The sequence below is a fragment of the Coccinella septempunctata genome, chromosome 3, assembly GCF_907165205.1.
Source record: "Coccinella septempunctata chromosome 3, icCocSept1.1, whole genome shotgun sequence".
Taxonomy (NCBI): domain Eukaryota; kingdom Metazoa; phylum Arthropoda; class Insecta; order Coleoptera; family Coccinellidae; genus Coccinella; species Coccinella septempunctata.
In genome coordinates, this window is record NC_058191.1 from 4,686,634 (window position 1) to 4,710,860 (window position 24,227).

General features: G+C 34.5%; 2 protein-coding genes across 4 annotated transcripts in view; one reads left to right on the forward strand and one right to left on the reverse strand.

Moving 5' to 3' along the window:
- Positions 1–11,274, reverse strand: part of LOC123309125 (protein mesh) — a 37,820-nt gene extending 26,546 nt beyond the window's left edge. Inside the window, exons 1-3 of one of the 3 annotated variants that reach the window (XM_044892043.1) lie at positions 11,007–11,271; positions 3,805–3,885; positions 2,814–3,430 (exon numbers count right to left, since the gene is read on the reverse strand). In XM_044892043.1, coding sequence (XP_044747978.1) covers positions 2,814–3,430; positions 3,805–3,885; positions 11,007–11,196 — 888 coding nt within the window. In that variant the 5' untranslated portion in view covers positions 11,197–11,271. Of the gene's footprint in view, positions 1–2,813; positions 3,431–3,804; positions 3,886–11,006 lie in introns of all 3 variants that reach the window. The other 2 variants (XM_044892040.1, XM_044892041.1) reach the window with 2 other exon arrangements.
- A 4,875-nt stretch (positions 11,275–16,149) lies between these two features.
- On the forward strand, positions 16,150–24,058 carry LOC123309594. Its single transcript, XM_044892784.1, has 4 exons — positions 16,150–16,295; positions 17,047–17,139; positions 19,950–21,920; positions 23,616–24,058. Exons 1-4 carry the CDS (start codon positions 16,244–16,246, stop codon positions 23,972–23,974), a joined length of 2,475 nt encoding a protein of 824 aa, XP_044748719.1. The 5' UTR covers positions 16,150–16,243; the 3' UTR covers positions 23,975–24,058.
- The last annotated feature ends 169 nt before the right edge of the window (positions 24,059–24,227 follow it).

Here is a 24,227-nt window from a genome sequence, read left to right on the forward strand (position 1 = left end):
TAGAATACAGCATAATGGCTCTACAACCGACCATTTCTTAAACAAATCTGGAATAAAACAACGCTGCGTGTTAGCGCCTTTACTGTTCAATATTTTCGCCATAGCTGTCTTGATAATTGCTGACCTGAGTATGCCTGTGAGAAGAGTTGGAATAAGATTCAGATTTGATGGAGGCCTATTTAACCTGAAGCGCCTCACAGCAAAAACCCGTTCAAAGTTTATCGCGGAGATTCAATATGCAGACGACTGCGCACTTATCGCTAGCAGCCCAGAGGATCTACAGATAATGTTGGACACCTATAAACATAATTTACGAATCTTTAGGCCTTAGACTCAATATCGACAAAACCAAAATCCTGGTAAGTCCGCCAGAAAGCCTGCAAACAAATATCAGCCTGGAGGATGAAACTCTAGAACAGGTCGAGCAGTTTAAATACTTGGGAAGCTTCATAAATACTTGGGCTAACCTGGACACAGAAATACACAACCGTATCAATTCGGCATCACAGGCATTCTGGAAGCTTAAGGACAGAGTGTTTCAAAATCACGACCTCAATCTGAAGACCAAGACAGCTTTTTACAAAGCAGTGGTCCCCCAACGCTTCTTTACGGAAGCGAAAGCTGGACGCCCTACAGACGACATATTAAACATCTTGAACAAACGCAACAACGTCATCTAAGACAAATAATGCACATCAGATGGTTCCACAAAGTTACAAATGCAGAAGTCTTGCAGCGCGCGAGTTATATAACAATTGAGACTCAAGTAACGAGGGCCCGATTCAGATGGAGCGGCCACATTCTGAGGATGCAAGACACAAGACTCCCCAAAATAGCTCTGTATGGCGAATTCACAGAGGGAGCTCGGAAACCAGGAGGCCAGTATAAGCGGTTTAAGGATATACTGCATCAATCCCTAAAATCAGTTGATGCCAATCATAACTGGGAACAAAGGGCGGTAGATAGATCACAGTGGAGGTCTTTGGTCCACACTTCCACAGTTATAATGGAGACTTGAGAAGAATACAGCGGCGGCCAGATCTGGTTGGTGACTATCCATGCTCGGAGTGTGGAAGGATCTGTAGATCGCGGCTGGGTCTCTTCAGTCACAGGAGGGCACACAGTCGCAAGTAGCCCTAGGAAATTAGGATTTGATAGCACCGATCTTATTTTTTTTTTCAATCTTTTTGTATAGTAGGTTTATTCTCGGTAACGGGATACAGCAATGAATGCTGTCATGAGTGTCATGAATGACAGAACCTGGATAACAATTGTAGTAAGGAACCTTTTTTGACCTTAGAGATGTTGGAATTTCGTAGCCAATTTTTGATGTGAAATCTTCCCTTGTTGATGTTGGATAATGATTTTAATGGACGTATCAACATTGATTCGACTCCTCTGTTGAAAAATTTCCAAATCTTAACCATGAGAAATATAATCTGATCAACTCCAACTGAGTTATTTTCGATATTTTATATGTTGGTGTTGTTGATCTCTTATTTTTTTTCCTGATTTACTACTCAATATGTATCGTTTTTAAGTCATATCAAACATCCAGCAATTGGACCTCTTTCGAAGTTTCTTGAAGGGAAGGGTACAGAGAGTGGAGATAGAAGTTGATGGGAAAACGTTCTTGTCGTACGACGAGTTATTAGAGAACGGTGTGATCCAGGGAAGTATACTTGGCCCATTACTCTTTTTAATTTATATGAATGACCTCATCTCATCTGTAACATTTGTGGATGATACAAGCTTTATTGTTCGAGGAAACGATGTAAGTTCGGTTGCTTTATCGGCTAAACTAACAGCAGCGTCTGTATATGAGTGGTGTCAAAGAAATAGCCTTATATTAAATGTCACCAAAACACAATGCATGTTCTTTCCCGCAAATAGAAAGCCTACTAATTATCTGAATTCGATCGACCTTCTGGATCACACTGTTTCAGTTTCTTCTAACACTAGATTTTTAGGCGTGATTATAGATTCAAATTTGACTTGGAGTGAACACTTAGCGTGTCTCAAACAGAAACTACTCTCGGTCGTGTATTCTTTGAGAGTGATGGCGAGGCAAGTAGATCAAAATGTATTAGAGATACTTTACTATGCTAATTTCCAAGCACTTCTAACTTTTGGAATCATTGCTTGGATAGGGTGCACTGCAGTCGATCAAATATTTATCATTCAAAAATCGGCTATCCGAGTGATTTATGGTCTATCTTACAGACAGTCTTGTCGTGGTCATTTCAAAAAGAACAAAATTTTGACACTTACTGGCCTTTTCATCTACAGGTGTCTCTTATTTTTTCATCAAAATAGAGAAATTTATTTTAGTTCATATGAAAACATAAATAAAACCAGGCGCATGTTCCCTTTGCATTATCCAAAACATAATTTAACGCTAACTGAGAAAAATGCAGAGTATATCTGTATTACCCTTTTCAATAAAATTCCTAAGGTTATCCAAACCATAAAAATTTTCAAGTCCTTCAAATCTACATAACTTGAAACAATTTCTAATAGAAAGAGAACCCTACAGCATTCAGGAGTTCCTCTAATCTTGATCTGAGCGCTCTTTATTTACTTGTAGGTTAAGATTTTGTACTTTGTTTTCCTTGACGTTATCTCTTCACATAATGTATATGTTTATGAGAATAAATAAATCTATCTATCTATCTATCTATCTATCCATGCAAAGAATATGAATTCTTTTCATATAATAAAAAAAAATGAAGAAAGCTGCAAATTATATACAGTGAGTATATCATAATTTTCTCTTCTGGTTGAACTGCCATGAAGTGAAAATTTCGACTTACCCTCATCAAACTGTCAGATATTCCCCCAGCAAACGAAACATTCTTCCAAGTGACGATGATAGCGTGTTTTGGATCAAAACTGTCGGTTCCTATTACTCCTTCCCTGATGTCCCATTTGACCCTCTCCCTAATTTCAACGCCCATCTGGTCTATCCTGTCCCGGAGATCCCGTTCTAGTCTGAAATACACTCCAGGATTCCTTCTATCCATATCTTCAGCCCTCAGCAAGCCCATCCGGCACTTGCTGTAGAAAATACCGATAAAGGCCGGATCGTTAACCTTTGGCCATCCAGGCATGGGGAAGGTCAAGGGATATTTGTCATAGGTTGGGGGTGGATCGCTGAACTCTAAATAACCATTAAGGGAAACGCGCGTATAATTGTATCTGAACCCGAAGAAAGGGAGTTGGAAGTTCAGATTTTTATGGACAATTGTAGTGGAGGCCTGAATTTGTTTTTGGTAGTCTCCATCGTTATCCCCTCCACCACCCTGGTTGTAATATGGATAAAGGAACAGGGAACGTATATCCCGGAGCCTATCTTCTGTTATGGTGTATGGCAGACCAGTGCCGCCTCTTTGGTCGGTGGGTGGGGGAGCAACATTTGAACGCATAGGATCTGAAAATAAAAGACTTTTTGAAATAAAAAAAAATTATTCGTATCAGCAGGTTGAATAAAAGTACATGAGTGAAAGTTTTGTTTTGTCAGTATTATAATTGATCATTTCTTATAAGGCGTCGGTATATTTTCGTATGGTTTCTCTCACAAAATAAATAATAAAATAATGATTGTTATCATTGCATAACTCAAAAATCAAATAGTGTTTCAATGTTTTAGGATGATTAACCATTTCAAGATTAAAATACTTCAACGAAGCGAAATGGGGTTGAGAATCAAGCATCAGCGGATTATACAACAAGAGCAAGCTTCAATGAGTGGTGTTAAATGCACGATAACAAAGGCAAAAGAAAGTTGAAAAGCAATGCACTAACCGTAATTGTTATCATAGTAGGTTATATATTTTCCAGAAGGACTGTGGTATGTTATGGAAGCTCCAGGTATTGGTGGAGGAGCTACAATGAGGAAAAAATTATTTTTCAGTATTGAATTTTGACAGAATGAATGAAAAAAAGCTGAAAAGTTGTAATAAATAATTATCCGTAGCACACTTGAGATGCATACAGATCACCCTGATGTGACGTGAGCGCATGATTCAAATTGAACTGAAGTGAAGTGGGAATGTATTTTTGAATCATGCGCATTATGACGTAGGCCCAAGTCACGTCAGAGCAATCTGTGTGCACCTTTAGGCCCAGTTGAACAGTTCAAGTTCGAGCTGAGTTCTAGGTTTGGGCTAAACTTTGAAAGGTTGAACTAGATTCAATTTTGAACTTGGCTCGAAATTGAACTGTCAAACCGGGACTTAATATGCATGTATTAGTAAATGTCCTTAGATTCAAGATGAGATTTGATTTTGATTTGATGGTATTTTTTGGTAAATATAAATATTGATTATTTCATTACTCAGTCTGAAATCAAAGCTACTCAGCTGTTATTCTAGAATCTAGAAGAATGGGTGAAAATGGTCTGAAGTAAATTATATTAATGTACCTTTTCTGTCGACTTTATTTTTCTTATTTTTCATTTTAGTTCATTTTCATTAGATTCTCCCTTCATAAATGAAATCGAAAAAGTTACGGAAATTCGATTTTTGGTATTTGGTACTTTGATATTGTGGTCTTTCAGATTATAACTGCATTTTTGACACCACTGAATTTCTGCTCGAGATTGAAATGTTCCTGGAAATTTAGAATAAAACAGCAACAGGGTGACTCAATCAACGTGCAAGCGAATTGTTTCATACGAGAAAAGGGGTGGGTGAGTGATTTTGAAACTATAAAACTCTACTCTTCATCATTTCAAAAGTTTTCTATAATTTTATTACATTTATGTCAATATTGTTTAGTGCCTCGAAACCGTCCCATCTCTGGGAAATAATTCTTGCACTTGATCATTATTCCAACAGGCATCACAAATTATGACATTGAAGAGATTCAGAACAACATTAGTTGAAGATTCCGACGCAAAAGTAATACTCCTCACACTGCACCTGATCAAAAACTCCAAGAAAGAGTTTTTTCAGCAAGTTATGTTCTAAATGATTATCTATTTGGGTATTAAAATTTTATGCTAAGAAATCAACAAGACAAGAACTATATTCTTTTTTGCTTCTCACTGTTTTTTTTTTTTTGATACGGGGAAAGGTAGAAGAAATTTTATTTCAATGTGAACGTATGAAAATTAAGCTTATTCTGTAAACAAATTCAGTTTCACTACACTTAAGTACACCAAATTTCTTAAACCTAACATTTCCCTCAATGGTACAACACGGTGGTAACCTTTGGTGATTGCTGAAATACAACTCATTTCTTGCATACTCAAAAGAATATGTATTTTATGATAACACTAGCTGACCCGGCAAACGTTGTTTTGCCATATAAATAATTTCGTAGAAGGGTGAAAATTGAGGATTGTATGTATTTTTGTATGTTGTATCATAAAAAAATAGAAATTAAAAATTTTGTCCAAAAAATGAAATAAAAAATTTAGGGGTGGACTACCCCTAACATTTAGGGGGATGAAAAATAGATGTTGGCCGATTCTCATAGATACCGGATAAGCACAAAAAATTTCATCAAAATCGGTCAAGCCGTTTCGGAGGAGTATGGTAACGAAAACTATGACACGAGAATTTTATATATTAGATTTCAGATCCTACGACATAAAGTTATGCATAACAACTCAGCCAAAGACTCAGCTCATAGATCATTAAGTATTAACAATTTTTCGACCACAGAGAGCTTGATTCTCTATTCAGGTGAATAAATTGTTTTAATTCATTGACTCAGCATGATTCATTTGAAATAAAAAGACTCCATTTCTAAAAAAAGCTAATAAGTTTCGAAATCATCATTTAGTTCTTATTTGTACCTGAATGAAAAATTATTAAAACAAAGAAAAGACTTTTTTCTCAACTCCAACTTCATTTTTCCCAGATCCTGTACAAGATGAACCTATAAAAATATCTATGAAGTACTTTTACGTGACGGATACACTTTGTATGATTTTTCCCGAAATTTCAACTACGAAAATATTTGAAACAGGGAATGACTCAAAAAGTTTCTATAAATATGTGATACCTAGCCAAAAAGCAGATCAAAAATTCAGGAATCCCAGTAAAGGCAATAATATTCAGATAAGAGTGTTGTATTGACAAATGTTGCTCAAGTGTGACCTACAGATCACCCATTTATAGAGCCACTTACAGGTGAAAATGATAAGAATTATCAAGAGATAACACAGGCATTTCTTCATACGCAGAGTTCAATTTGAACGCTTCGTGCAATGTGATGTTTTTTGATTATAGCCCAATTCATCGAATGAGGACAGGGAGATGAATTTCTGTCGTATTAAATATGATCATTCGAGTGGAAAAAAAACATTTTTTACAACGGCAGGTTAAACCTACCCCAGTTACAACATAATCAGTTGAATTAGCTTCTTTCTCCTACTAGAAAGATGTTTTAACTATCGACTCAACGTAGTTTGTCCGGTTTCTTTATCTATGTTTAAAGGGTGATTAACAGCGATGGTCAATAGACCATCGATAGACGTTTATGGAAAACTTATCAGGATGCTGTGCAGAAAATTTCCGTGTTGCGATTTTTGACAATGAACATTCTCTGCAACTGGGATTCTTATAAAAAAATTAGGAAAAAAAAAGGTCACACTTTTTGGAAAATTTCTCCAGAGAAAGTTTTTTCCGAAAAAATATCAACCATTTTCAACCTTTTTACTATGAAGATTTATGAAACTGTTTGCTTTTTGGACCTGAAATGTGCATGGTGTTTATGAGAGAAGATCATCAAGTGGGACATATCGAATTTGTCATTTGATTTTCAAATTACAAAAACATCGAACTGTGTTAGCAGGTTTATATTTTCCTCAGCAAAAATATTCAAATCAGTTTGTCTTACTATTTTCGCCATTTTTTTTATCAGAATCCCAATAACTCATAAACTGTTGAGTTTTTATTCAAGGTGCAGTATACTGTTCCATTAAATTAGCTATCTAACGATGCGAAGATATAGTGGATGGATATACCCTTTGAAAAGAGAAAGAAGTAGGTTGTTCCTGGTAAAACCGGAAGTTGCGAAGATCTGAAAATTTTTAGGGGGGAAATGCATTCTGGAAAATCGCAAATTTTATGCACAAAATTATGATTAGCTCTCCATAAATGTCTAATAAACCATGGCGGTGAATGACCTGTATATGACGACTTCTCTTCATCTATTGAAGTGATCAATTGATGTGTCCAATAATTGATAAAAATCCATAATTGAACAAAAAACAGAATTATATGATTTTCACCAACATGGAGTTGTTTAACCACGACACGTGTTTCGCTATCATCTATTACTGGAGTGACTGAATTTCAATCCACCTTCACCCTTTACTACGCATGTTAGTGAAAATCATACAATCCTGTTTTTAGTTCTCTTCGTCTTTTCATGTGACCATCTGGTAGAAACTAGTAGTCAAAATATCTCGTTGAAAAATATTTGTTTCTTATTCTCGTCATGATTGGAATTCTATTAGATTGATATACACATTTTAGTACCCCTTGGTGTGAACTATTATCATACGCACTCTAGACATAAACCTTTTTTTAGGATTTCCGTCGTTTTTCCACCATCTTGGATTCATGTAACAACTTTTTTCCAAATGAAATGTAACTGAAATGATAAGTTCTTCGATTGAAAACAGAGAATTCCTGAAGACCTCTGGAAAAAGCGCCTGACATAACATAAAAAAGGAGTTACAGCCACTTACTATACTTATCTACTATCCTAAGTAAGAAGTTACTTACGATAAGTAGAAGTTACGAATATCATAATAGTTTCCACTTTCGTCGAAAAGATGGCAGCACTAAAAGAACATCTTTTTTCAATTTCACTAGGATACGAATTGTAGCCAATGGCGAGACTTTTCAAGAAATTTTTTCATGTGGAAATTCATAGAAAAGATAATTGCACCTCGGAAAGTTAATGACATGAATGAATATTTGTTCTTCAATGAAAAAAAAATTTTTTTTCCGTTTCTCGAATAAAAAAATTTTGAATTTTCGAGGTGACCAACTGATTGAATTGAATTATAATGACAACCCCATATAAATAAGTAAATATTCATTTTATCTTTTTATCTTTTTGAACTGACCACTAAAACGGTGTAGACCTCTCTTAAATGGTCGACATATGCCGAGTCTAACTTGTTATTGAAAAAAGATTTTTGTGTGTTTTATTAATCTATATTCAAAATACCTTTTTGTTTGTTTCATTCAAGTTCATGGACTGGTACTTGTCAATTGGTAAACATCTGATAAATTTCTATCAACTAAATGCCACCACTGAGTTATTAGCGTAGGTGCGTAGTATCTTGATTGAATAATTAATTTTATCACAAACTATCACCCACCAGAAGCCAAACCCACCTCTCTGAAAGTCATATTCAATTGACTTCAAAATTAACTATAATGATTTTCACAACAGACATTAAAATCGAAAGAATGAAAATTCTTATTACTTTTTCAAGACGTAAGTACAATTATGTATAGGACAGGTCAAGTTATAATCACAACAAAATAACATCGAAACAAATGGGACGAATCGTGTACAATCATTCAAGTATACGGCAATTGTTTTTTTATTCTTTTTTCGAACTCTCTGAAGAATAGGGTAAGTGATGATTCTGTTTAATACATAATGCAGATGATTCTGAATATAAATAGTACTGGGTTCAATTTTTGTGTGTGGGTGCCTCCTATTCCATTACTCTTGGATTTTAAGGAAGACGACAAAATATTTTCGCGTCTATCGAAATAAGAACTAACTTCATATCAAAATGGATATATTTTGATAGCATAATGATTGAAACAGATCACATACGACTGGAGTGTAATCAATGACTAATTCACTGATAAATCTTCTGAGAAAAAAGATTAAATAAATTTATACCTGCGATATTAGTCAACGAAACTTCCTTGTGCAATTATGATATTCACCCTTCTTTCATCAAATTAAGATAAGAATAGAGTAAAAAGCCTACTCTATCGATTAAACCTATTTTCCTTCTGAATCCTTTTTCGTCAGATAATATCCTAATAAAAATAATGTCAGTTCAAAGAAAACGTATAATTTTGAATATATTTATTGTAGAGCTGGTAGAGCGCTTTCGGCTAGTTAGCCATCCTCAGTACCGCTAAAAATAAGAACTCGTGTTATCAACAAATTACAAGAGACAACCACAAAAAACTTACTTGTCCTAAAATAAACATAAAGTGCCTACAGAGCATTCTGTAGGGTCTGGGAAATGTACCATTATGAAAATGAAGGTTTAAAACGACCTACTCGACTATACATAAAAACATACTAATAAAAAGTCGCTTAGAAATAGCCGTATGAAGTAAGCGGCCACCTAATGACCAATTCAATTGTTTTCTAATATTTTCCAGGTGGCTGAACATGAATCTGATGTTAGTTTTCTGCAGAATATGGAGCGTTCATATCTGAAATTCAATTTAACGTTTTTTTTTACATTCAATTCCCTATTTCCCAAATTTCATCTTCCACTTGTTCTAAAAGTTTAGTGCTTGAAAACAAAACAGGTCACTCAGTTCTTGGTACGCGCATTCAAAGTGGTTCTTCAATAATTGTTTTAATGGGAAGTCACGCTGTGTGACTGTGAATGAAACTTACTGCGCCTATCTGCTTGATCAGAATTATAAAATATATTGTTTCGTATTTCAGGAGATTCCAGTTAATAGTTTTCAACTTTTTCATTATTTTTTACATGTACTTCGATACTAATTGAGTACCTGTTTAGGGTGAGTCTTTGACTCCTACAACAGTAGATTCTTGAGGTCAAAAGAAACACTCTTTTCCTTTACCATTCTTTTATAATCGGCTCGGTTCAAAAGATATGTTGAACAACTATAAAAAAATGTTATCTCATAAACGGTTTTACAGGATGAATTTAATTTTGGAATATAATTTTTCATTCATTTGATGAATCTTTCTCGAACACAAGATATCACCCACGTCTTCCAGTTTTCTCATTATGATTATTACGTACCATTAAAATACGAAAAATTCAAAGAAAGCAACTCTTGAAACTAAGTTGGACTCTATCTGATACATATTTGAACGTTTTGTAATCTAAAAGTATTTTCTCGTATAATGCGCCGTTTTCGAATAATTTTATCTACAAAAATAAAAAAATATCTATTAAATTCGAAAAATTGGCTACTTTGACCGAATGCAACTTTTTTCAAAAGATCCACAGATGTGTAGTGTCACAGATTCAGCTAGTTTTTCTGAGGGTTTTTTGTTTTTCTAGGGGTGGCATACCTCATTAAGAAAACTCAAAATGGCTATATCTTTTTATGAGTTTCGAATCGGAAAAAATAGTAAAGAAAAAAAGTGTTTCTTTCGACGTCAAGAATCTATTTTTAAAATATTTGTACTAGTTAAAGACTCAAGACTCACCCTGTATATGTATCTACTTCGATACTGATTGAGTAGGTAGCTATATATTTCAGTTGATTGCTAATGTTTTCAAGTAGCATCTTAAGAAGGAGATGGAGTGGTTTAATTTATTATTTGTGATAAAAATAACATTTTTACTAACGATTTGGTACAAAGTTTCTGAAATATTGAATATTCAGGTTGAAATTTTTGGGCGGAATTATTTCAATCACCCCAAATCTTTATAAGTTCACTGAATGAAATATACGGCAAGCACAGCACTTGTAAATCTGTTGAATATCAAGTGGTTAAGTTCAGATAATGGCCTTCCTTTGCTCAAGATAGTGCTATTTCGTATAATGTCATTTCGGAAATAATTACTGAAGGAATTTTCAAAAAGGAAGAACTATTTCGACGTCTGGTAAAAAATATCTATAGGTATCATGTTAGATACCTATGTTTACATTAAGAAAATATCAATTACTTCTCCACATCTACCCCAATGACGTAATCACTTCAAAATGAAGAATGAAGAAGAATAAAACAGGAGAAATTGAATGGTTGAGCAAAACCAAATTCAGGGTATAATCAAATAGTAGGTATCGATTTACCGTAGCTGTTGTTATCTGGATAGAATCCATTTTCGTTGGGATTTGGATCTGTGTTATCCTCGCCAATAGCACCAAGTATTTCCTGCCTCATAGGCACCCCATCTATACTTTCAACATCGGAACTGTCACCACACACGCCCAAAACTATGTTTAATAAACAAATTAAAACAATTATTCGAATTTTCACCATTTTATAATGTTCCGTTCATCGGTATTGTTCAGCACTTTAATGATGGGATTGTTTAATGATTCGGTCTCATTCCTATTTTGAAATGTGTGTACCCCCAGATAGATATATCTTATCTGATTACGAGGATGATAAAAAATATTCAGGTGAGTAAGATTATGACACATTATTAGTTCTGAATATATCGGGATTCTCTTTTTCAGTCAGCAGGTGCTTAGAGGCATCCTTACATTTATAACGGCTTTCGTAATTTCAGTAATTTGAAACGTGTTAGTTACTTTATCAGTTGGCACATGGCCTCCTAGAGTTATGAAACTGGAGAAGAATTGGAATCGTTTTATGAACGAGTAAAGTGCTTTGATACCTTTGGTCTGGTGAATTTGGTCTGATAACAAGAATCCCTTTATAGGTATTTTATACCTATTATCATTTATATTAACCACCCTGGGCTTGAATACTCAAAGATATATTATACAGGGTGTCTGTAAACAAATGCGAAGGACTAAGAGAGATGATTCCTCGATGAAAATAAGCAGGGGTAGTTCCTATGAATTTTTTTCGGAAACGACATCCCTTCCAAGATACAGATTTTAATTTTTTTTGCGGGTTCTAAAAAACACTGAGTCATAAATCATATATAACATGAAGCAGTAAGTAGATGTTACTCACACAATTTTTTTAGATCTCATAACATTATTATTAGGGGTTGAAAATAACAACCCCTTATGATTTTCCTTTAAAAATTGTTTTCGTGGGATAGATTTTCAAAAAATGAAATTCTCTCATGGTTTCCCATTCAATTCTGGTGAAACAAAGTCTCTTGTGAAATTTCGATACAGTCGATATTTTTCTCGGAATAAACAAAAACTTACAAGCAGTTTTGATCACTGTTTATTCCATTTCATCGTATAAGTGTTCCATAGAATTACTATATCCCGCTAAAATACATGCATCAACTCTCTGCCTCATAGACCTTCGTATACTGCTTGTAAGTTTTTATTTATTCCGAGAAAAGTATCGACTGTATCGAAATTTTGCGACTTTTTTTCTCCAGAATTGAATGGAAAACCATAAGAGAATTTTATTTGTTGGAAAGCTATCCCACGAAAACAATTTTTGAAGGAAAATCATAAGGGGTTGTTATTTTCAACCCCTAATAATAAAGTTATGAGGTCTAAAAAAAAATGTTTGAGTAACATCAATTTAGTGCTTCATATTATGTATATACTCCATTCACTTTTATTTTAGCAGTCGGTTGGCCATGGAAATTTGACACATTTCACTCTTTATAGTACGAAAATGTGGAGTTATGACGCTTGTCAAAACATTTTTGGGTTATAGAACAACGCTATGTTGCCTGTTCTACGTAAAAGTTTCTGTTATTACGTACTTTATCACAATGTCGAATCTCTTCGGAAAATATGTGACGAACATAAATGAAGTTTATACAAACTGAATGGAGGCATACCAAATCCAGTTATTTGCATGGAAAATACAAGAGATCAGTATAATATCATAATATGCACTAGCTTGAGGAGAGTTAATGTTCGTTATCTTCTTTGGCTTACATCATTTGTAGATTTCAAAAATATTGACCCGAAGATGAAATGCATATGATGCAGTGGTTGGGAATGGGTATCTCCCGAAGGAATTAACAGATAATTACAAGAATGTTGAATTCTTCAACAAAAATCATCTTGCAAGTAAAAGGAATTAAAGGTAGTTTCGAGTCAAGGTGAACTTCACCTTTGAACAAAAATTTTGCAGGAATAAACAATTAGCAGGACAACTGGCGCGTATTTGTGGCTGTTCATCTTAATGCATTGATATAATAATAATAATTAGGTATTTATTGGTACCTTAAGACATTCACAATGCGTAGGACAAGTCAAATGAAAAATAGAAAAATCAATTTTCGGGAACTTATTCTACGATGACATTCATTGAAAATCCTGTAGTAAACTTTTCGCATTAATTCACTCAAACATGAAATTCTCAAATGCCACCACTTTTTTGGGCCTCCCAATAGAAGGAAATTCTTTGACATCCTCTTCATTCCCAATCTTCCTGATTGTGGAAATATTCAGCTGAAATATAAGTCGTTTAGATTCGGATGAAACATTATATAAATTCTCTATTCATTTACATTGAATATGTTCGCTACCTTCTGACGTATTGTGGATTTTAGAATATCAGGGTATAACTATTTGAATGAGCGGACCTGAATTCTAATTCTCTAAGTAGCACTTTCTGAAACCCTGTCTCTTTTTTCAATCACTTTCGGCATTTTCGTAATAAAAATTGATATTAGTTGCGGCAACAGCGTTAGGCCATTAACGACATTTCATGAGTTCCAACCTTATTCCGTTCTATTTACAAAAACTTGTATTTCATGGCCAAACGACTGCTTAAATAAATGTGAATGCAGTATAGTTACTTTTATGACTCAGTGTTTTTGAGAAACCGTAAAAAGAATTAGAAACTCTCAACTCGTCATCGCCTTCCTAAGACAGACGATGTTTTTTATTTATCTTAGTCAATCGTGAATTTTTAAGAACGTTACAAGTGTGTCAAAGCAATTGTAAATTTGTAGTAGAATTGAAATGGCGTATTCCGTAGAAGAAAATGTGGAAATGATAAAATTATTTTTTAGGAATAGCGAATCTGCTAGAACAACAGCATTTAACGAACGACATCCTGGAAAAAATGTATCCGCTGCTTACGTTGTGCAACTGGTTGCCAAATTTGACGCTTCTTGTTCAGTCAAAAAAAAAAGAGGGTGTATGAAAAAGACGAAGCGAGGGACGTAGCTGTCTCAGATCATGTAGCAATGGATCCGACTTTTAGTACTAGGAAATTGTCCGATTTATCTGGTGTTCCACGCATAATAATCATGAGAATCCTCAAACAACATAAATTCCATCCTCATAAGATACGATTGATTCAGGATCTGAATGAGGATGATCCCGATCGTCGACTCCATTTCTGTGAAGTGGTAATTGAAATGATTAACGGTAATCAAAACTACATGCTCGATATCTGTTTTTCGGACGAGTGTTCATTTTACCATAACGGCATTGTATTCCAGCATAACCGTCGGTAATGGTCAGATGAAAATTCAAGATTATTTCGTGAGGTGCATACTCAGTTCCCCCAAAAATGAAATGTTTGGCCGAGTATTTCTGGAAATCACACTTTTTTTATACCCAGTAATCTCACTGGCCATATTTATTCAGATCTATTAGAGAACGCTATTTTTCCAGCCCTAGTTCAAGTATAGGAAAATGCAGAAGACCATCAAACGATCATTTTCCAACAAGATGGCCGACATTTCGTTCAGATTGGCAAGAGGGGGCATATTGAGTGGCCACCCAGATCATCTGATCTGGCTCCACTAGACTTTTTTCTATGGGTTCACCCGAAATCCACGATTTTCGCTACCCGGCCTGAGTCACTGGATGATTTGCGAACTCGGATCATCAATGAATGCCCTCAAATTACACCAGGAATCTTGAGTAATGTACGTGAACATTTTCAGCAAAGCTCATATATTACTGCATGGAAGTATATATTAAAAAAGTAAGTACTCCACTATTTTACCTGTCATTTCGTTATCGATGAAGCTCTGGAAGCAAAATTCAGGATAAGATAATACTCGAGAAGATCTTCAACATGATATACAAAAAATCAAGAGGTTGTGCTCAACCCCGTCAAAGGGTTGCACTTACGGGGATGCAAAGAGCGGAAAAGTTGTTCCCCCTCGAATCAGAAATTCGCGGGTCCGAGCGATTTTCCACATTTTCATTTTAAAGTCGGAAAATCGAGGTGTTAAGTTCTCGTTGGATCACACTATCTAAAAACATACTGCGAAAAGAAAGCAAGAAATTGTCTGTTTTAAGTCCAATTATGGATTTTCATCAAGTATCGACCACATCAATCCAACAAATGTATTATATTAAAATATGTTATCTTTTTAGCATTTTCAATTTATTTTAAGATTTCTTGTTTCCTGAAAATCTTGGTATTAACATAAAATTTCTTATCCTGTCTTAAAATTCTAAAATGAAGTACCTACTTCTTGTCTTAAAATCAAGACAAGATCTTGAAATGTTCGAGAATTTAGCGACACCTAGCTACAAGCTTGCCAATAAGAACCTCAAGACTACATCGAGGAGCAACTTACTCCCTAAGAGAATGTTCTAGAATTCCTTCAAGAATTCTCTGGATAGAGATTCCAATCCATTGAGTACCTACAACCTTCCATTATTTTGTTCGTATCACTTCTTGTAGAACTTTCTCAGTTTCATTTTATATTTTTATTTTGATGTTGTATGTTAATCTGATTTCGTAATAACAATAATGATGTTTCGTCAGTAAGGTATTGATGCCATTCTTAGGTGAACGAAAGATATTATGTAAAAGCGAAATATCAATTTTTTGACATGAAGAACAGACGAAAATAACAAAGATGTAACAATGTTATCGCTATTTCAGCTGAGTACCACCAACAAAGATGAAAGAAGTTACTATGGTGATGAACTGTTTCCAGCTTTTCCACCTTGGTTTTCCGCGGATGTAGAGATGAATATGGAATTTGTAATATTTTCTCCGTCGACAAGTTAAAAATTCGTTCTCAACATAATCAAACAGAGCAGTTCCACCAGATATAGTCATCTTGATTGGAGTAGATGAAAATCAAAGTAGGTTAGGTACATTTCGATTCAGCAAATTTCCGAAATGCAGGAGGAACAGTTTCCACGAATTTCCTATATCCTAAAGTGCACAAATCCTAAGATTTTCGTTTAAAAATATGCCTTCAAATATTCCAATCAATGTGTATGTTGATTACACCTTTCGAAGCCCACGTCATAAAAAGCTTTGAAGGTGAATATTTCACCTATACGAGTCTGAATTTTCGCATATTTTAAGATTTCCATACATTCCTTTTATTCTTTAACTCTTATCGGAGTATTTTAATGAAATATCATCGTGGTAAAATGATTTTATTTGTTGTTAGCTTCTGTTGCTGTCAACTTCGAAGCCAATAACAATGAAAATGTTATGGTCCATTTTTGGACTGTTCATACTCGGCGTAGCTCAGGGTAAGTATTTATTAATTGATTCACTTTTTTCGTCTAAACACTATGAAACTAAACTTTGAACAACAATCAAATAAGTAGGTCAGAAATCACTGACACAAAACAAAAAAATAGAGGTAGCAAAAACTAATTTAATCTTTCAGTAATTGATATAATAATAATGCTCACGAAATTCCATCGAGTGGAGAGAAAGACTTCTAAAATAATATAATTATTTATACATCGACAGGGTCAATAATTATTAGTGAAAATTATTGATGAAACAGAATCCATTTGTGGCTTGATTTTCATATTACCCATGAGTAATTAATTTCTACAGGTTCTTTATAAATCAGTGCAACATTGCAGTAGGTGTCAATTTTGAAATTCTCTGATATTTATTGGAAAACCCTTCAGAAAGTAACAACACCGAATATTTCAAAGCCGACTGTTTTGTTACAATCATTCGTTAAGTCTCAGTATCTTTATTTTAACATTATGTTATCAAAAAAGGAACCGGATATTGAAAAATATGAATTAGTCCCTGAGGTTTCAACCTTCTTCTTCTATTCTTGATTCAATACTGAACTTTTTCCAGAAAAACATATATGTACATATATAGTTCAAGATATAGACCCGCATTTTAACTTAATTCCTTATCAAAAATCTTTTTATATTACATACATTCATAATGATTGACCATTATTTTTCCTTTTCTCTCAGTAACTTTTTCTACGTACATATAGGGACACAAATAATTAGTTGAGTTTTTCAGAAGGGGAATCGAGAAGATATAATTTCAAATCAGGGGAAGATGCCCCACCAGCCACCACAGAAGCTCCACCAGTAAATGTTTCCAGTGCACTATGTAAGTGATAAGAAACATTAACAAAACAAAATTTTGCCGATTTTCATTTACTCATCTCGCATATTTTCAACAGTATGAAACAACATCCGCTAAGTGAATTCAATTAAGTACCTCCTGCTCACCAATTTACTTCAAATAACTGAGACAGAATACCTAAATAATTGTTTAGTGAAACACGTGAAAATAATGATCAAAAATGTTGTTATCTGATTTCTATTTGTTAGCAAATCGAAGCTTTTTCAACGTCGAACGATCTTATATCATTATGACATCACTAAATATATTTTTTTTACAGAATTTGCTCCTTTGTTAAATAATCATTATAATTGGTTTACCTCTTGCAGTGAGGCTTCACATCATAGGGAGTTTATTAAATCATCATTTCCCGCACAACTTTTTCTTACGATGCACCATCTAATATATAAAATTCTCGTGTCATAGTTTTCGTTACCATACTCCTCCGAAACGGCTTGACCGATTTTGATGAAATTTTTTGTGCTTATCCGGTATCTATGAGAATCGGCCAACATCTATTTTTCATCCCCCTAAATGTTAGGGGTAGTCCACCCCTAAATTTTTTTTTGTATTTTTTAGACAAAATTTTTAATTTCTATTTTTTTATGATACAACATACAAAAATACATACAATCCTCAATTTTCACCCTTCTACGATCAACCCTTATTTTTTAATAGCCATTTTAGTAATTTAACCATTAGGAAATTATTTATATGGCAAAACAAAGTTTGCCGGGTCAGCTATCTAAGAGAATCGGCCAACATCTATTTTTCATCCCCCTAAATGTTATGTTAGGTTAGGTTAGGTTAGGTTAGGTTAGGTTAGGTAGTGGTAGTCCACCCCTAATTTTTTTTTCTATTTTTTAGACAAAATTTTTAATTTCTATTTTTTTATGATACAACATGGAAATTATTTATATGGCAAAACAACGTTTGCCGGGTCAGTTAGTAATTCATAAAATTTCTCCTACAGGATCTAAATATTCATTTATTCAATGTGAGCCATACTTCATCGAGGGTTTTGTTTATATCAAGAAAGCTATGCCACTTTTATCGACTGGTAGGAACAGTTAGTAATTGCCAGTTTTTTCCTCATTCTGAGAACTTTCAGAATTGATCTAAGATGCATTTTCTTACCCAAATGTTTCGTCAGATTTTTCCTTCGATAATTTCAATAGGTTCTGAAATTTTGCCTACGTAAAATTTCAAACTTATTGTTTCACAACTACATCAGTCTAAAGACTTATTCATTTCTTTCGTTATTGTTGGTTACTTTTCACCTTTACAGGATTAGTCTCAGACATATATTTCAACAGTGGATTCTTGAGGTCAAAAGAAACACTTTTATTTTGCCATTCTTTTCAATTCGGCCAAGATAAAAAGATATTGCAATTTTAAGTTGTCATAATACTCATAATGAGCCTGACAATGAAGTTTTCCAAGAAGTCAATATACCATTTTGTCCATGGAATTAAGCCACTATATGTGTTAGCAAAACAAGCCTAAACTCACCTTTCATTTCCATTTGGTGAACGAAGAAGTATTTATAATACAATAAATGAGCCATTTCGTTGGCGATAAGTATTGAATATTCTTCTCTCTTGATTTACATTTTATTTCCAATAATAATAACTCATTCAGCCTGCTCCCACCCATATAAACTGGGACATTCATCTCGAATATGTAATCATTTTTATCGTTGTTAATCTCATTTTGTACAAAAGTAATCAGATTTAAATGAACCTGTTCAAACCTTTCATTCCCATATAACAGAAAACAGAACAAAATTCAATTCAGAATAACAAGCTAAATCTATAACATTATGCATCTATAATGTGTTATTTAACTCTGTGGATACTTTAAATAGAATAGCATTCAGCCAACGTATCCAATTTTTTTTCGAATATCAAATTAGTCACCAACGGTGCTTTATAGAAAAAAATATGAAAAATACTTATAATATATTTTCCAAAATGGTGAAATATTCGTTATTGAGCGTTAAACTTACTTTTAAGAGTTGGGTTTTTTGAATTTCTGATATTTTTATATTGTTCATAATGAACGGATTTTGAAACGTGGGTAGAATTTGTGATGATGAGATGATTCATCAAATCAATGAAGAGCTGTATTCCAAAAATCATTCCAGTCGATAAAACAATTTGTGGAATATAATTCATTTTTTTTATGGATTTCAAACAGTCTGTTTTTTTCAACCAAGCTGATGTCGAGAAAAACGGTAAAAGGAAAAAGTGTATCCGTTAAAATATGTATTACCTATAACTTATTTTCAAAAGAATATGTTCCAAATAAATTCTTTCACTTTCAACAAGTTCATTTGTTATCTTACTCCATGTCTCCATCTGTTAATTTTTTCCTTCACAAAGTGCCTGTTTCATAAATTCTGATTTTCGTAGTTTCAAAAGAGGTCACAGATCAGTAGGTCTAGCTGACACATTCATGGGATCCAATAATGAAAAAATTTTGAATCCAGAGTAATAATAATAATAAGATTTTATTAGGGAAGTGATAATATTCAAGAACAATACATATTTTTATGTCTCAATTATGTTTGGCCCTGTGTCTTTATTATGTACTTTGAGAATTTGATCCATAAGTTCTGATTTCTCTCTTGAAACTCGGGATCTGGAAATCCCAGCTCATAAGCCCTGATTGAAATTCCTTGGCCCTCTAAGTTTCCGTAGATTGGTGTTATTAACTTAATCAGTTATTTATTTATTGAGAATTACCTACCTAATTATACTTGATTTTTTAAATAATTATTTTCTTCATTTCAGCCAATTATGAAGGATTAAATCTGATACATAACGAAGAGGAAAAAACAATCGGGTTCGTAAATGTGACAGAAAATGTGGGAGTTTGTTTCACGGCTCAAGAAGGTGGTATTACCAAATTATTGCTGGACTCCAAAACAGGACACGTCTTAAGCTATACGAGTCTGGATAAAATTTTATTGGTACAGAACGATGAATTCAAAGGGGACGTTGTTAGGGCGTTAGAATTGATTCTGGTTAATTATGTCTACAAGAACAAACCGGTAGATGGGAAGTCTTCAGAGGCCGAATCTTCATCTGAAGAGGCTGTATCGCTCTGGTCAGAAGTGTATCTCCATCTGGGACATCCTAAAGAGAAGGGAAAGAAAGATTACCGTAGCCTGAAATATTTGCAAATATTTGCTAAACGGCTGAAACATTTGTATTTAGGTTCTCTCAAAGGTTTGATCGTTGGAAAGGGGCCATCTCCTCTGAAACAAAACCTCAATCGTTTCCTGACAATATCTATAGGACTCCACGAATTGTTCGGCAAAGCCCCAGGAGGCCTCAAAAATATTCTCTCCAGAAATGTATCTTTCGAGGTTAATCCTCTTTTCAACGCCAAGAATGGAGCTGAGGTTCTAGTTTATGTTTTGAGACAAACAGGAGCGAAATTCGATCTTTCCACCCTATGGGGGGATTTATTGAACGACATCGATCAACTTTTAGATATAATTCAAAAACTGGGCGGTGGCGAAAGCAAAAATGGAGTCGATGAGACGTTCGCAATCATTGCACATTTCTGGTCAGCCATTCATCTGCGTATTCCAGTAACTGACTTCGTAACTTTTCTTTTTGAATCAGCTTCGGAAGACAGCTGGAGCCAAGCAGATGATGGTGATTTCAAACAAGTATTGAAAGATTTCAAGAATATAACTGACCAACAAGCTACAAAATACGATAATACTGTGAAACTGAGTGGATTCGTTAAATTCTTCACTAACCTAACAACAAACCAACTGATTGAGAACAACGTGAATGTTTCCGAGCTCGTGGAACAATGGAGAAAGAGGGATGCAGTGGGTGGTTTGAAAACCATCAGTCATCTCACTTTGAACTTATTCAATCCGGAAAAATATAGTAATCTTTTCTTCGACAGTTTCACAGCTTTCCTCAATGCTACGTCAGATAAAGATGCGGTGAAAAAAATCCTGCCTGGCGTTTCTCTGGATGATTTCACGGGTAATAACGGATCTGTCTTGGATGCAATACGTAAAAACTACAAAATCGATGATCAACTGAAAAATGGAGGGGACCCTTCGCAAGTACTCAGCGGAATTCCAGTATTCAATGAGTTCTCGAAGGTTTATAAGGATTCTCTTGGAAGGAATTTCGATTTTTCTAAAGTCTTGAATGGTGGTAGCTTCAGCGATTACTTATCAAAGCTACCGATAGCACAGCCCTTCAAGTGGGGAACTGATGGATTTTCGAAATTCTTCAAGGAATCTGGAAATATCTTCAGTCATATCTTTATAGATCCAATCAGACAGTTCTTCCCTATTCCACATTTACCTAGTATGCCTGGTGTGCCTAATGTGCCTGTACCATCTGATTCACCCGTTATTTCTCCGAGTATACCATTTTTACCACCAGGTATTATGCCTTCTGGTCCCGTTGCAAAAGAAGTTGTTGAAGTATCCGCTTCTTCACCAACCCCCAAAACTCCAGAGGATGAATCAGACGAGAATGTGACGGTTGTTATCCATGCATCGAAAAAACCGAGTGATGATGGCGATGATGATGACGCCGAATCGCATAAAACAAAAAATCCAACTACTCCTTCCAGCCAAGAAACACATTTGACCGCTTCCGTCTCCAGCAGCACATCTGCTGATGATTCTGGAGAGGTCATCAAGAGCATTCTTTCAACAACCGAGAAGTGCGATGATTGCGAGGAATCTGATGAGACAAAATCTACTTCAGCTCGCTCAACAGGTAAGCAAAGATATCTTTTCGCGTATATCACCACTTGAATAAAAAAACAATATTCGAAAATACATGCCATCAATATCATTATAGTGAATGTCATAAAATAAAGTCTGTCTACCTGTTCGCGATCAAAAGATATACTGGAGAGATCTCCATGAGATCTTTAGACTTTTCCAGATCGTTTCTGGTTTGATGTTGTCCTTGTATTGGTAGTTGGGCAGCCAACGATGCTAAATCGGGATTTACTCAAGCGTCGTGGAGACCTAGAGTGGATTTTGAAGATTAGATGATAGACAGAAGAAAAAGGTTCTATGAGGAATGTACTTTCAGCGGTGTAGTAAGCGTCTGCAGGTTTTCGAAGATGTAAAAAGAAATCGTCTGGTGTGCATACTCGAGCGTGCCAGATTAAAATACTGTATAAGTAGGTATGCTCTATTTTTTTCGAGCGTGTCAGATTTTTAGAGGATATGTTAATTGGACCCAAAGGAAGCTGCTTTTCAAGAGACTGACAATTCGGACATGACGCAAGGTCACAACCACAGCGGTCCTTTGAAAATGCAAAAAAAAAAAATAGTTACTTGTACATACTGAGGCATGAAGTATTTTCATAGAGACGGTTAATATCGGTGTTGCATACGTGTTGACCCATTAATCTGACACTAATCAGGTGTGGCTTTCTTAATTTTACAGTTTGAAGATGATGAAGATCATTTTTTTTAGATTATCTCCCTTCCTGTCTCTCTAATCGTTTCTGTATTCATTATGGAAGTTGTATATAATGAAATTCTATACAACTTTTGTCTGAAGCAAATTTACATACTCTTAACCGTTTTCGAGTTAGAGTGCGATAAGGGCAAGGAGCTTAGCCACACATGCGAAAGGCCAAGGTCAATGTAGAAACCCAGTCTAACGTACATTCATCGCCATATATCTCAAAAACGTTCAAACGTAGAAAAAATAGGTTCGGACAAAATTTTAAGAGAATGATATGCTCCACAATTTTTATAATGAATGCGAAAACAATTTGAAGTTCAGAAGAGGAGATAATTCAAAAAAACTGATTTTTGTCACGGTTAGGACCAATTTTTATTGTTTCGGCTTGCTTAAACTGTCAAATCATATTTTTTCTGTTATTCTTGAATCATTAGCTTCAAAATAAGAAAAAAAGCAAGTTTGGCGCCCTCCCACACTTTGCCGTTACGCTTAAATCGTCAGATTAAGAGAATGTATACTTTTCAACATGTAATTAACCATATAATATCTTAATCTGACATGCTCGAGTATGTACAACGATCGTTTTTCTTCTACTTCTCTGGTAGGCTATCCTAAACAATTCCTCCTATATACACGCTCGAGTTTAACCCGAATTTCCCTCTTGGGCGCCCCAACTATGGTGTACTTGTTTCAAATCTGTCATGTTTCTGACATTAAAATCACGATAAAACTAGAGGATAAAGAAGAATAAAATCGGAACATGTCGGCGATAGTTTACGAAGTGATTTTTGTCGCAATAACCTTTAACCTTTTAATTTTAAATCATTCAATAAGTCAGAAGACATGATTTTAGTTGATAAAAATCCATACTTCTTGAAAAATTGTTCAGTTCAATGGCAGGTTGCTTCCTTTTCGTACTTGTAACCTTCGATCATCTCCTTCATATTGATCGATCTACATATGACTGCAGATCAATTTTTTTTTCAGTTTCTTCAACTGAAAAAATTGAGTTTAAACATCATAACAGACATCATGACCACCAAGTGAGAAAACATCACCAGAAAAAACCTTATGAGCAGGATTATTATAGACACCATAACTCTGGAAATGGATACGAAAACAAACATCATTTAAAAAATCATAAATCACATGAGGATAAACATCGTAATGAAAGGAATCATAATAACAGAATTCAGCATCACAATGGAGAAAAACGTCAAAATATCCACAACGCAAGACACAACAGTGAACATCAGCGTCAGGAGAAACATAATCAAAAGGTTCTTGATCACCATTCGGACAAACACCAAGAAAGAATACAACATAAATACGACACCCAACGTTAATATCGTATCAAAGATTCGTTTTCCTGTAAAACAATAAAAGAAATTTTGGTGAAGGTAACAAAAAGAATAAATAAGTTGAACTATTGTGTGCCCGAATTTTTTTAATTCCTTTTCCTTAGATCATTTTATTCTATTTTCAACAAATAAACAATAGGTATATAGGGTGACAATTTGAAAATTTGCCGGTCCATTTATGTCACAACAAGGATGATTTCAGAGAAAATGCCGGAACCAAGTCAATTTCTATTCGTAG